General features: G+C 39.1%; 1 protein-coding gene across 3 annotated transcripts in view; it reads left to right on the top strand.

Annotated features, from left to right (window-relative positions):
- LOC149242479 (uric acid-xanthine permease-like) overlaps nt 1–14,612 on the top strand; it is a 466,625-nt gene that overhangs the window by 94,031 nt on the left and 357,982 nt on the right. For all 3 annotated transcript variants that reach the window (XM_089374250.1, XM_089374251.1, XM_089374249.1), the window contains exon 3: nt 7,030–7,119. In XM_089374250.1, coding sequence (XP_089230376.1) covers nt 7,030–7,119 — 90 coding nt within the window. The remainder of the gene's footprint in view (nt 1–7,029; nt 7,120–14,612) is intronic.

Below are 14,612 nucleotides of genomic sequence, written 5' to 3'. Positions count from 1 at the left end.
GGAGAGAATCTTTATTTTCTCTAATTTATTTATTTTTTGATAATTTATTGCCACATTTTCCCCTCGACTTAGGAACAACGAGTTTTGAGGGGTAAAGACACATTTTATGACCCCCAAAGTGTGTCTTAGTAGAAAGTTGAGGTGTAGAGGTCTAATTTTGATTACTCATACCCCCTACAACTTCTCTAGACATCACTTATTACAATTTACATTAAAATTTTATTAAAAATCTTGTCCTGTGGGAAATTTTTAACAATTAAAAAATGACCCCTAGACCTAATCAAATTTTGCGAAATTTTACAAGTGATCTAGCATGGTAATATACATTGACTCTAGACACTAGGACTCACCCAAGGCTCTACCATCAATGCACACTCCAACTTTGGGGGTATATCTGGGAGAAAAAAACTCAAACAGTTATTCAGTGTTAAAAAACATGAATAATTAGTTCAGTGAAAAAAACTCCCTAGAGTGAACTCACTTGATAGTAAAGTCCCAAGCTACCTAGGCTTGTTACATGGATTTATTCATCATGCTAACATCATGTTTGCAATATCCTTGCACGGTTGTGGAATCTGAGTACAAAATGAAGAAAAAAGAGAATAAAAGGGCTTAGATGCCCTAATGAAATCTGGAATTCTAAATGATCTAAAAGTGAAGGAATGCTCTGAAGTATCCTTTGGGAATGGAGTCTTCAAAAGTCTTCAAGTGCAACTTTAGTGGTCAACAGTTACTTTAGGAACAATTAACCACTAGAAGGTAGATCACAAAGGATTATGGTCAGTCATAGGGGATCTCTTCAAGCAAGGTTCCATTGTTTGATGGATCAAATAATTCCTTTTAGAAAATAAGAATGGGTACCTATATTATGTCTCTAGGTATTGATGTTTGGATGGTTGTTGAAAATGGCTATCAAGTTCCAACAACTCGTCTAGCTGATGCAGAGGGAAAAATGCTTTATTCAAATAATGAAAAGGCAAAAAGGGCCATACAAATTTTGTCAAAGCGATGCACTACAAATCAGCCAAGGAAATTTGGGACAAGCTTCAAAGCATTTTTGAAGAAGATGACAAAGTGAAGAAGGTTAAGGTGCAAACTTATAGAAGTCAGGTCAAAAGTCTGAAAATGGATGAAGATGAGAATTTTGTAGTATTATTTCTTCATGTAGATGGGATAGGCAACACTATCAGAGGTCTTGGTGAGATAGATAAGGAATTTGAAGTTGTTCACAAAATACTAAGATGTCTTCCCTCAAGATTCAATCCAAAAGTTTCAGCTATTGAGAAAATATCATGTCTTCAAAATTTGAATATGGATGCTCTTGATAAATTTCTTACTGCATACAAAATGAGAATAGAGAAGAAGTCTAGATCAAGAGAAGCAACATTTAAAGCAAGTAAAGAAAAAACAAGCAAAAGATCCATGAAAACTCTAGTCCTAAATTAGATGAAGAGGAAGCTCAATTTGTGAGAAATCTAAAAAGGTGAACTGGAAAGCTCAAATGTAAGCTTCCATTCAAGTGTTTTACGTATGGTAGAATAGGTCACTATGCATCTAAGTGTTCTTATGCAAAATCAAATGATAGTGATGATAAAGAAAAATTCAAATCTCATGATCATAAAAGAAGAGGATATATCAAAAAGAAAAGTATGTACTCCAAAGATAGTAGTGATTGTGAAAGTGATGAATGCATGTCTGATGATGAGAGGAGAGAAATATTATTCGTAGCCATGGGCAATCAAAATGCTAAAGAAGAGATTGAAGAGGAAGTGGACTTTGAGGAAGAACTTGTAAGTTCCCTAGAAGAGATAAGATGACTAAGGAAAAAAGTCAATCAATTAGAACAACAATTGCAAGAATATAAGGATGAAGGATGTGATGCAGAGTCAATCATTCTCCTGAAAATTGAACTAGAAGAAACCAAAAGAATAAAGGAGATTTTGACAAAACAAACGAAAGAAAATGAAGGGAATTGTGAGAAGTTGGAAGAAGAAATTGTCTCTTTAAGAAAGGAACTAGAAAAATTCTTGTTACCCACCACAATGGGTAACCCCTATAGGAGGTATTTCTCCTATATTTGTCATCGGCTGGCAGCGAGCTACCCCTTGCAGCCATTATATAGCTCGATGTGCCACCATTCTCCACCACTTAAGCCAACCATTATCTACCCTTGCCCATCTATCACAATCATATGTTTGAAGGTAGGCCTTCCAACCCTGAAGGTATGGCTTTTCAGTAGGAAATTGGGTGTTTTTGCTTACTTATCTTGGACAAATTTGGACATGGATTAATGGGGGGATTTTGCGTAAAGAATGGGCTTGGTCTGTGCTCTTGTTCCCTTGTCCCAACTTGGTGGTTAATCTTGTATCATAGTCCCATGGGATCTCCTTTATGGGCTACTAGCTTTAGGAGTGGCATTACATGGGAAATCCCGATTTTGGTTGCGTGGTCCCACTTCCCAACACCATATATCTCACTCCCTTCCTCTCATTATAATCCCTTTTCATATTTTTCCCATCCGGTTCCACATTTGTCCATTGGGTCCACAAGGAGTTAGCCTTCCCCTCCCCTCATCCACACATTGGGTCGGGCTTAGAATGATGCCTCGGAGGTTGATGCAGCTAAAAATAAAGTTAAAAGCATAATTTGGACACTTACAACAAGAAATGTACCATAAAGTGCAAAGGATGGTCAGAACATAAAAATTTAGCACATCGGCAAAAGCCAGACATGAGCTCTACCCATTAGCATTATGGCCATTACCTTGGTTCCTAAGGCCCCTATGTGAGCCCCTTGCATCATTGAGGAACCCATAATTGTCCCAACCTCTGGTGGGCGATGAACTGCCCAACCTTAAGGGGCTATTCACTGCTATATCATTCATATCAAGCTCTCATTCCCCGGAGCCCTGAGCAGTTAAAAGAAAAAAAATCAATAAAAGGCAAAAGGTATATGAAGAAGGGTGGAAAAACAAAGGCCAGGGTAACTCATGTACCACGATTTCTCCTTCCTACATCTATACACCCATGTGTGGGCTTCTCTCATTATGGCTACCCTTGTACCATGACATGTGGCTTGGAGCCTTCCTTGTTGCCCCACTTTGTTCCATTCTTATTGCACATGACACCTGCCATCTAACGGATGTACCATGGACCTATCACTCCCTTAGAGGTTGAAACCACCTAACAGGGTCCTCTATTAACCTCCTCCTTGAGCATGGTGACACTTGTACATTCAAAAGCCCATTTGGAAGGGCATGCCACTATGAAGTGTCCACTTGAGCCCCTGATTTGTAAGTTTATTTACTCAATTGCACAAATGAATTGTTGTACTGGAAGGTGAGGAGACGCATTGGATCTTATACAAGATTGTAGGTGGGTCTTCATCTTTGGTTTGGCTTACCTATACGGGATCCAAACCCTCCAGTAGGTCATGATGGCACTTGTAGGGTGAGCATTGAGAGCCATGGGCCTCCTCCATAGTAGAATATTGATTGACACACCATGGGAGTCTTCAGTACCATATTATGCTTGATCATGCCCCACTCATGCAGAGGTGATGATGCACTTGGACCACAATGCCCAACCGGCCACATACTTGCACCAGACACTTGGCATTTGATCTACAACCTAGATGGGGTTTTTTGTCTCACATAGGGAGACATGGGAGGGCTTGTATCATCATTCTAGCCCTCATGGATGGAGTATCGACATGTTTGATCCAGTTGGAGACCCATGAGACCATTCACTGTGCCCCAGAGCCACTTTGGAGTACCACAGATGTTTTGCTTGGAAACCAAGGGGCCAACCCCTTGGTCATGATTTTGAGAGCCCTCTTCTTCATTTTGGCACACAAGGGACATGTATTGGCATTCCAAAGGCATTTTTCACCACGATTCTATCATTTCGGCCTCATTAGGAAGGCTTATTATTGTATTTTTAAGCTATTTGGTGGGCTTGTCACCAATTTGGGTGTTATTTTGCACATTAGAGTCATTTAGGGGCTCATGAGGATTGGCTCATGAGGATTATTTGACCTATTCGAATTGTTAGAGGCTCATATAAATACAAGTGAGGCCTCATTTGTAACTCATCATCTCTTAGATTTCAATCTCTCTTGTGAAAAAGAACTCAGACCTACAATTGAAGGACGAATTGGATGTTTTGGATGCATTTTGATGTTTGGAAATTTCGCTATTCTACTTTGTAGCTTCTCTTTGATGTCTTCATGGATGGACATATTCACTCTCTTTTAAGTGTTATTTCATGTTATTTTCTTTGCTATGTTACATGATTAATGTATGGAATGCCTTGTCAAGTCTTCTTGTGCTCTAATTGAAGTGCGAATTCTTGAAAACACTAGGATTTGAAGTATTGCATGCATTAAATGTTAAAGATTAAGTGAATGAATGTTCCTAGAGGTCTAATTGCATATTGCATAGCCTTGAAATTCCATCAAACATTTAATGAAGTATAAATACCTATAGTAGCTTTGTTACTGCATCATTAGGGCTAGCGAAGCTACTTAGGTCTCCTTAATTGAGCGAAATTTTGAAATTAAATAACTCCTGACTCCATCCCTCCCAATTGTAAGGCATTGTGTCTTTGAATCCTTGGTGGTGACCCCTAAACCCTTTTTTGACCTTTCTCACCTTTTTATGCCCTAACCCTAGTAGTCTCCTAGGGCCTAGTGCGACATGCATTAGGCTGGCCCATTTGAATAGAGAGTTGGTCCATTACTGTGCTGGGGTCTCCTCAAAGTCTGAGCAAATTCCCGTGGCTAGATTTGGAGATATCCCAAACCCTAGATCCAACATCATATCTAAACCTAGGTCTCTTTGGTTAGTGGCTTTCCATAGGTTGAAAACTCATTGGAGGTTAATCATACATCGACCTATCTTACCCTTGCTTGTCTTGGGGCATCTTACTCCTTGAAACCCGAAGCCTAGTTGGGGCACCCCTATGTCTCTCTTGTGGACCCAATTATTATATGATAGCCATCTCACAAAACCCCAAGAGAGCTCCACTTCTTCTTTAGGAAGCCTTGATCTGGGAGCATCTACCATATTGATTTATCCCTTTCTCCTTGACCTTAGCCTCCTACCAATAAACCTTTCTTTGAGAGCCCTTCTCTTGCTTCTAAAGCAAGCAAACCATTATCCGAGCATCTCCTTTGAATATTGGACTTCTCCATGTGAGGTGTCCTCAATAAGTACATGAACATGTGGAATAACCCTTTCATAGGTGGAAATACCCTCAAACAGCTCCATATCTTGACTGTCAAAGTGTAACCAACCTGCCAACCCATAGATTCATGAATCAAGGGGATGACCCCAAGCTATGCTACCAATAAATCTATGTGACTGGTGATCAAAGATTCAAGCAACTCTATGAAGGCTAGAACAATTTCCTCAACCAAACAAATTAGAACCTATTAAATAATAGATCTCATATGGATCTTTTTGATATATATGCTAGATTCTGTTTTTCATGATATAAGTAGATGCGGTAACCATGTGACCAAATCCTCCAAACAACAAAAGCATGAAGGGTGTTCCCCTAAATGAACATTGAAAAATGTCTTTTAAAACTGATGAAAAAGACTGAGCACAAATATGCACTAAACCTGACATTGTTGCTGTGCTCATGGGATTGATTTCTTCTACATGAAGTTTATAACTTGTAGATGTAAGGATACCATTTTGACATTATGATATGCAGGTAACCTGAGCTCAAATTTTCTGGGTGAGTGACTGGCAATAGTACCAGTGTAAGAAAGAAAGACCATCTTCTTTTTGAATTCTTAGAGGTACCTTGATTTCATGAAACAAGTTCTGTGTAAAAAAAAACTATCTTCAGTGAGCTACAGAGCTCCATTAATGTGTTTTACTGCCGGTTTTGCTACCAGATTTGGCAAGCGATAGCTCAGGAGTTAGAACTGCTGCAAGTGATCTACTCAATACATATAATGAAGAATTGCCAACTCAAAATGGATTCCTTACAGACTAGAATATATATTATGGATCTGATTTATGACTGCGGGTTGTTTACCTTATTTCTTTAACTGATTGGAATACTGGCTTAAAGAGTTCATTGCTAGTAAACTTCCTTGAAGACCCATAAAACAAATATGTTCCATAATCACTCTAATTGCTTTCTTTTAGGCTGTCATATCGGATTCACATCCCGATCAATGCACCAGTAAAAACACAAAAAACTTCTTATCTTAATATCTTCTTGCCACTGCTAAACTACCTAGGACAGCCCTGAAATATCTTCGTGGAGATTCTGTGCTGATACAGGATACTATATGGCTTGTGCAATGGCTGTCAATTACGCACTTCCCAACTTGATTTCAAAATGACAATTGAGGGTGATTAAAATATCTCTATAAAAAGCCAAGAACCAGTCCCCAGAATGCAAAATTGTTTAGCTGCAAACACTTTCTCGATTTTTTAATTGTAATTGGTGCTGAAGGAAGGACTGGAACATATATTTGTTGTTAATATCTGATAAATAACATACTCAAAATGCAATGCAATTTTAGGGAGAACAGGACGCATGTCCCAAAGTCCAAATAGATTGATCACACCGAAGTACAGAATTGGATTCTGAATTGTAGATAGAATCTGCATGACTTCAGAAAATATCAAGTGAAGATGGCCAGAATAGTATGCATAAATAACATTGCAGAATAATTTTGTAGATTTCTAATCCGCCTTTGGATCATAAAAGAATGCTGTAACATATTTTTTCAATTTGTCGATTGGTCAAGAGGAGTCTTATTCAGAACTTTATTGGAATAAGCATCCTGTCTGAAGAATCTGAGCTGCTTCTTTTGTTATTTTTAACATGTATAGCATGTACACCATGATTTTAAAGATGATGATATATTTTTGAATTTTTTTAATACGTAATTGTTGAACGCTTGAAACTACGACTTTTCTATGTTTCCATTCTTGAATCTGAATTATACTGTGAAGGAAAATAGAAAAAGTTTGATTTTGATCATTCTTTCTTGGTTGGACAGACTTGGTTTCCGTTGCGTTGATAGTATCAGCTATTGCATCTTTTATTCAGATATTGCAGATCAAGATCCCATTCACTCCTGTTGTGATAGGTTCTCTACTTCTTGCCTATCTTCTGCTTCATGTACTACTTTTTCAGAAACTGAACTGAGGCTTTCACACACCTGCACGAGTACTGGACAACACAGCAAGGCAGGGTCCTTATAGAAGTCTATGTATTAAAATTAAAGGGAAGGAAACAGAAACTGCAAGGATATATGAGTTGGAAACATTACATGTTCCTTTTCTTTAATAGCATACCTTATGGAATGCAATAATTTTTTGTAAAGTAGATATACTACACATCTACAAATACATAGATTTAAATATACATGCAACATGCAACTATATATGTAGATCCAAGTATGTTATGCTCCAATTTACCAGGAATAACAAAAGAAGTATAGAATATGCCAAATATAGACAGGAATTTTGTCTCCCAAGTACAAGAGTGATGGTGAGTGCATTTGCAACTCTTACAAAGAGAATATCTCTCATTAACCTCAATATTTACAACTGTGTTATCTAGTATAAAAAACTCATGTATATATTAATTTTTCACTTCTTACTCATGTGGGCCCAATTTCTCTCTGGCATGCCATTTATTTATACAAGTGATCCCTTATGCTAGCAATAGGGTTATAGCAACTCCTTTTGTTAATGCTTGAAACCATATGGTAACTAGGAAATTAGGAATTGAATCACTCACCACAATCCATTTCCTTTACTCTTTAGGCTAGTGTGTGTTAGCCACAAGAGGGACTTCTTGGATGGTTTGAGATAAGAATATCCTTTGGTTTGTGGAAAATAGCATGTGAAATTTTCACTATTGCAGCAACTGGAAATTATTCTTCTAACTGAATATTATTATGAGCAGTTTATTTGCTATTACGGCAAACGACAAATAAAATCGCTACTGCAATTTTCACCAAAAAATAAAATGCAATGCGGAAGTAGAACTGGAACTAAGAAATAATGCACACACAAGAAAAATGACACCGTTGTTTTTGCACAAAAATCCTTGGAAAAACCCAATGTTGGAAAACCAATGCAACACATGAGGGTTTATTTTATTATATGAAACAATGAAGCCTGAGTACAATATTTGGGTGCCCAAACTGGCAATCCAACAACAAATATCTGGCCAAAATATCTACGAGGTAAATGCCTCAACTCCACCACTGATCCTAGCTCTGAAATCCAACAAACTGGCTACTCGAACTGCCTCTGCGTGAGCCTCTGCACAGTTCCAGTCTCTACTCAATCTTCCTCCAGAACTCATAGAAACTTGCAGCTTTGCTTCTCTCTGCCTTTGTAAGTGACTCTTTTGGCCTTTTGGTGAAAATCTCGGCCACCAACAACTGAATCAATCTCTTCTCTGGTTGAATAGAACTGCCTCCTTGAGGCTTCTGCACAACCTTGCACAACCTCTAGTGGAATAACTTGGCCTCTCTGAAACTGGAAAGATGCTCCACAAAATCTTTATTGTTGCTCCTCAACTTCTGCTACTCAATCTCTGGCTCGAATTCTTCCCTGCGTTGAATCTCTGCTCTCTAGGAAATTTGATCTACCTCGATCTCCCTCTTCTTTAGTGTGTCTATCTCCATTCCATCGTCCTGCTCTTATGATCTCTCCTTGGTGAACCAACGACCATGATTAGATCTCCTTCAATGACTAAGATCATTTCAAGCTCAATCTGTGTGAGTTTCTAGAGCAATCTCACCTTTCCTTAATTAATTCCTATTAATTAACCAGTTTTCCTAACTTAGACGTAGGAAAAAATTAAATGATGGCTAATTAATTTAATTAAGGTGTTTTGCAAGTTTATCTTGTGAAATCTTTTCTGGGTTTTGAAGATCTCGTGTACTTAGCCTCTCTAACACAAATCAAGACTAAAACACCTATTTGATGCTACAAAAACTAACACAACCCACAAGATGTTGATTTGGGGTAGCATCGAATGTGCTCTAGGCCTCAAATTTTGCCAGGAGGCTTAGGCACATGTATTCTAAAGAACCCAGAAAGTGTTTTGGGAAATTCCACCCAAAGACAATTTTATTAAAATAATTAATATTTTTTAATGGGTCCCTAAGTCTAAACTTAGGAAATTAAAAATATTAATGGGTATTAATCTAATTGTGGGTGTTACTTCTAGAAGAAGATGAGGATCAAGCTAAAATGATCTTAGCCATTGTTTAGATTTTAATCTGGGCCGTTGAATGTCAACGAGAAGATTATTTAAGTGAGTTTGAGGGTCATTTGGAAAAAATACACCAAGAGATCAAGAGATCAAATTTTTGAAGTGAGAAGTTCTCAAGAGGAAATTATGATCGAGAAGATTTATTGCAAAGAGGGGCAATGAGTATCTGGGAGAAGGAAGTTTTGCTAGGCCAGAGAGGAGGAGGCAGAGCGAGGGCAGAATGACGTCCAGAGAGAGGCATATGGTGGCCCACGCAGAGATGATGCAGTGGTAGCGCAAACCTTAGAGGAAAATTGAATTCTTGCTGAGGAAATTGAGTTTCAGCAGCCAGGAGCCGGGTGTGAGAGCGGGAGGCAGAAATTCGGATTTTCCAGCTAGTAGAGGGTCCAAAGAAGGAGCAAAGTGATACTTAGCAGGGGTGACCGAGGAACTGCGTAGGAGTAGTGCAATTCTGTGCAGAGGGTACGCAGAGGCTCTAGTTCAGTGTGATCAGACTTAGATTCTCCGAGTGACAGGGTGAGATCATTTCACCATTCATTTTGTCCAGTTTCTCTCTGTATTGGATCGCTAGTTGAGCATCCAAGAATTGTACTCAGATTTTCTCCTGGATAATAATAAAACCCTCATATTTATTGCATCAATTTTCCCGCATTGGGTTTTTCTAGGGACATTTGTCTAAAAATAACGGTGTCTATTGTGTTGTATTTTCTTTCTTGCTTAGTCTCTTGTTTTCGCATAATATTTAATTAAGTGAACGCCGCAGTGTATATATTACAATATTTGTCGTAGGAAAATGAAAGTAATTTGTTTAAAGGAATTTAACAAATAGGAGTAATGTCATCAGTTGTTGCAGTAGGGGTTCCTGTTGAGGAATTTTCAAATGGTATCAGAGCTACAAGTGAAGCATGAAGAGCAGAGCCGATAGATCCAGTGCTGAGCAGAAGAGGGAGATCGAAAAGCTGCAGGAGGTAGCAGTTCGAAACCGTAGAGGGTTTGTGCAGTTCCTAGCTGGAGGGTTGAAATTTCGAGGTATTGTCTTTCGGAGTGAGTCGACGGAGAGGACTCCTAGTTTGAATTTTTGCCGGGGCAGAAGGAGCAGCGGTAAAGTCTCAACATAAGGAGAGCTGGTGGGACACAGATTTTTTTGCAGGCAGTTTGCTGGGCAGAAAATCGTCAGAAGAAAGAGGAGAAGCACGACTGAGGGAATTTCTTCCTTAGAGAATTCCTAGCCAAGGAATTCAAATTCTCTAGAGCTGAGTAGTAGCAAGGGGCAATAGTTTTACTAGCTCCAGTAGGGAGTGCGTAGGCTAGCCCAACAACAACATAGAGGAGAGAGGAGGTCATTCGACTTTCTATTTTTGGTAGAAATGGCAACCAGTGGCTTGAGGGATCAAGACAGGTTGGACGGAGCATCCAACTATGTCATCTGGAAGGCAAGAATGTCATTCCTTCTAGATGAGCATGCCCTCAAGACATACATCGACAATGTGGTGGTTGTCCCTGCAGATATAGATCCATTGAAGAAGTACTGAGCTGAGATGGCGAAGGCCAAGAGGATGATCTTTGATGGAGTAAAGGATCACGTGGTGTGTCATGTAGCTAGTAGAGGGACTCCTAAGGAGATGTGGGGTGCCTTAGCAACGCTATATCAAGGATCTTTCGAGCAACGAAAGATGTACTTGGAGCAAAAGATGAGATTCGCTCAGATGCAGAAGGGGAAGTGTGTGGATCCATTCCTCACGAAGCTTAAGGAGACCTGTGATGAATTGTTTGCTACGGGGCATACACCTCAGGATTCAAAATTAGCTAGAATGGCTCTCAATTTTGTCTCAGATGAGTGACAAGTCTTTGTCCAGAGTATCTTGGGCAGAGCAACATTGTCCAATTGGTATGAGATGTGGGCAACTCTAAAACAAGAGGAGCTGAGGAGACACTTGGTCAAGGTCAAACTTAACGGAAGCAGCAACAGCAGTGGGTCGAAGCCCAAAGAGGAGGAGGATAATGCAACTCTTGCATCGAAGGGTCAACAAGAGCAGCGAAGACGTAAGAAAGACGTCTCGAAGATCAAGTGTTTTAGGTGCGGTGAGGTGGGTCACTACGCTACTCAGTGTCCTCTCAAGAAGAAGGACAAGGATGAGAAACACAATCCGAGAGCTGCATCCATGAAGATCGAAGAGGAGGAGTTCGCCATGACAACCGAGATGCCTCCAGGAGGGAGGCGGGCTAATTTGGAGCTATAGTTGGAAAGAGCCACAAATGGGCAGGATCCTTGAGGAGTCCACCTCTTGGATCAATACCTTGCTACGAGAGCCAAGTTTTGTGGTAGCAGAATGGACTAGTGTTGGATGGTGCCGAGGAGTGTTGGAGAGACAGATGCAGTGGCTAGAAGTGCCAGAGCTGAGCAACACAGAGCAGAGTTGACAACAGTGCAGATAGCACAGAGCAGAGGTCAGCAATAGTGCAATATATTCAGAGGGTCAGTGTCGAGACTAGCAACAACTGGGCTCCAACATTCACGTGTATCATACTGAACACAGTTAGTTTAGTAATTTTGGATGTTTTTCCGTTGTTGATGGAGTAGCAGCAACAATTTGCAGTGTAGTGGATGTTGGCAGTGGCAGTGTTAGCAGCAACACAGATGCAACACTTGAGAGGGATTTGTAGTGCGGATGCAGTATACTGTATTTGGTAGTGGCAGTGTCAACAATAGTATAGTTACAACAACAACGCAATAGTTGGTGGACAACACGTCAGACATCAGCAACGCAGAGGACGATGCTTCAGAGTCAGAGAAATATGTAGCAATGTATATTGCTAGAGCACATTCCTCACTAAGAGGGAGTGTTGATTTGGGGTAGCATCGGATGTGCTCTAGGCCTCAAATTTTGCAAGGAGGCTTGGGCACATGTATTCCAAAGAACCCAGAAAGCATTTTGGGAAATTCCACCCAGAGACAATTTTATTAAAATAATTAATATTTTTTAATGGGTCCCTAAGTCTAAACTTAGGAAATTAAAAATATTAATGGGTATTAATCTAATTGTGGGTGTAACTTCTAGAAGAAGACGAGGATCAAGCTAAAATGATCTTAGCCATTGATTAGCTTTTAATCTGGGCCGTTGAATGTCAACGAGAAGATTATTTAAGGGAGCTTGAGGGTCATTTGGAAAACACACCGAGAGATCAAGAGATCGAATTTTTGAAGTGAGAAGTTCTCAAGAGGAAATTTTGATCAAGGAGATTTCTTGCAGAGAGGGGCAGTGAGTATCCAGAAGAAGGAAGTTTTCCTAGGCCGGAGAGTATGAGGCAGAGAGAGGGTAAAACGACGTCTAGAGAGAGGCAAATGCTGGCCCACGCAGTGGCATCGCGGGCCTTAGAGGGAAATCGAATTCCTGCTGAGGAAATCGAGTTTCAGTAGTCGAGAGCTAGGGTATGAGACCGGGAGGCAGAGATTCAGATTTTCCAGCCAACGGAGGGTCGAGAGAAGGAGCAACATGATTCCCAGTAGGGGTGATGCAAGAACTACATAGAAGTGATGCAGTTCTGTGCAAAGGCTCCAGTTTAGTGTGATCAGACTCAGATTCTCCCAGTGACAGGGTGAGATCATTTCACCATTCATTTTGTCCAATTTCTCTTTGTATCGGATTGTTGGTTGAGCATCCAAGTGTTGTACTAAGATTTTCTCCTACATAATAATAAAACCCTCAGATCTGCTACAACGGTTTTCCTGCATTGGGTTTTTCTGGGGACATTTGTCCAAAACTAACGATGTCTATTGTGTTGTATTTTCTTTCTTGCTCAATCTCTTGTTTCCGCATAATATTTAATTAAGTGAAGACTATAGTGTATGTATTACGATATTTTCTGTAGGAAACTGCAAGTAATTTGTTGAAAGGAATTTAACAAATAGGAGTAATATCATCAGTTGCTGCATTAGGGCTTCCTGTTGAGGATTTTTCACACAAGAAAATATATTTTGGTTTGTAAGATAAGTGGTCAACAAGCATGAAGAACACATTTACACCTGAAATAAGCTTTAGAACTTGTTTTCCATGTATATCCGTGATTTGTACCTTCATATATGCAAGAAAAAGACTACATGTTTGCAAGTATATCTGCTGTAAAAAATAAAGTAAATGATTTCAATTTTTTATAAATGGACCAGTGCTTGAATCCTAAAGGTTATTAAGTTAAAGAAGGAAGTAAATTGCACAAATATATGCTAAATCTGAGTTGTACAACTTAGAAAAATAACGATGTCTATTGTGTTGTATTTTCTTTCTTGCTCAATCTCTTGTTTCCGCATAATATTTAATTAAGTGAAGGTTGCAGTGTATGTATTACAATATTTTCTGTAGGAAACTGCAAGTAATTTGTTTAAAAGAATTTAACAAATAGGAGTAATATCACCAATTGCTGCATTAGGGATTCCTGTTGAGGAATTTTCTCACAAGAAAATACATTTTGGTTTGTAAGATACGTGGTCAACAAGCATGAAGAACACATTTACACCTGAAATAAGCTTTAGAACTTGTTTTCCATGTATATCTGTGATTTGTACCTTCAGATATGCAAGAAAAAGACTACATGTTTGCGAGTACATCTGCTGTAAAAAATAAAGTAAATGATTTCAAATTTTTATAAATGGACCAGTGCTTGAATCCCAAAGGTTATTAAGTTAAAAATGGAAGTAAATTACACAAATAGATGGTAAATCTGAGTTGTACAACTTAGAAAAGATAAGAAAAAATAAACTAAAACATCCAAAATAATTAATTGGATGCCAAACATAGTTCACTTTTATATTTGAAGGTGCAAACAAATTTTTTAAGGACCTGTTGACCATTAGGTGTCAACGACCCATAGCAGTAGACCCCCCATTTTTGCAAAAGAGATAACACTTGATTGATGTGTCCGTGCCGTCTAAATATTATCATCAGCCTGACTTCCAAGATGTTATGTAAACCCTTTTTGCATGTGTATAATGTAAATAATCTCAGCAGATCCGTGTCATGCATGTAACGAGCTAGGTCAACCTACTTTTCTAGTGGCGGTCCCCATTTTGGGAGGTTTTGTCTCACCGATCCATTCTTGGATGGTCGGCAGAGTTTTCCTTTAGTCTTACCCCAAAGCTGGAATGGATTTTGTCGCTAGGATCTTAAGCAAGCCCTAGTGTTTTAGATCGAGTCTATGTAAAAGTGATTTGGGAATAATCCTAACTATTTGGTTAGGTTATTTTATTACAAATTGCTTGGTCTGCTGGATTATATTTGTGTCGCAAAAATGGGTAGTCTGTGAGGGTCTATTACAAATGGGTTTTCCATCTTATGATGTAAAAAAATATGA

Source organism: Pinus tabuliformis, chromosome 8 (assembly GCF_031772625.1).
Source record: "Pinus tabuliformis cultivar Carrire ecotype Pingquan chromosome 8, CPIR1, whole genome shotgun sequence".
Taxonomy (NCBI): Eukaryota; Viridiplantae; Streptophyta; class Pinopsida; order Pinales; family Pinaceae; genus Pinus; species Pinus tabuliformis.
The sequence above is the reverse complement of the archived record's forward strand: the minus strand, read 5'-3'. Positions and strand labels throughout refer to the sequence as shown.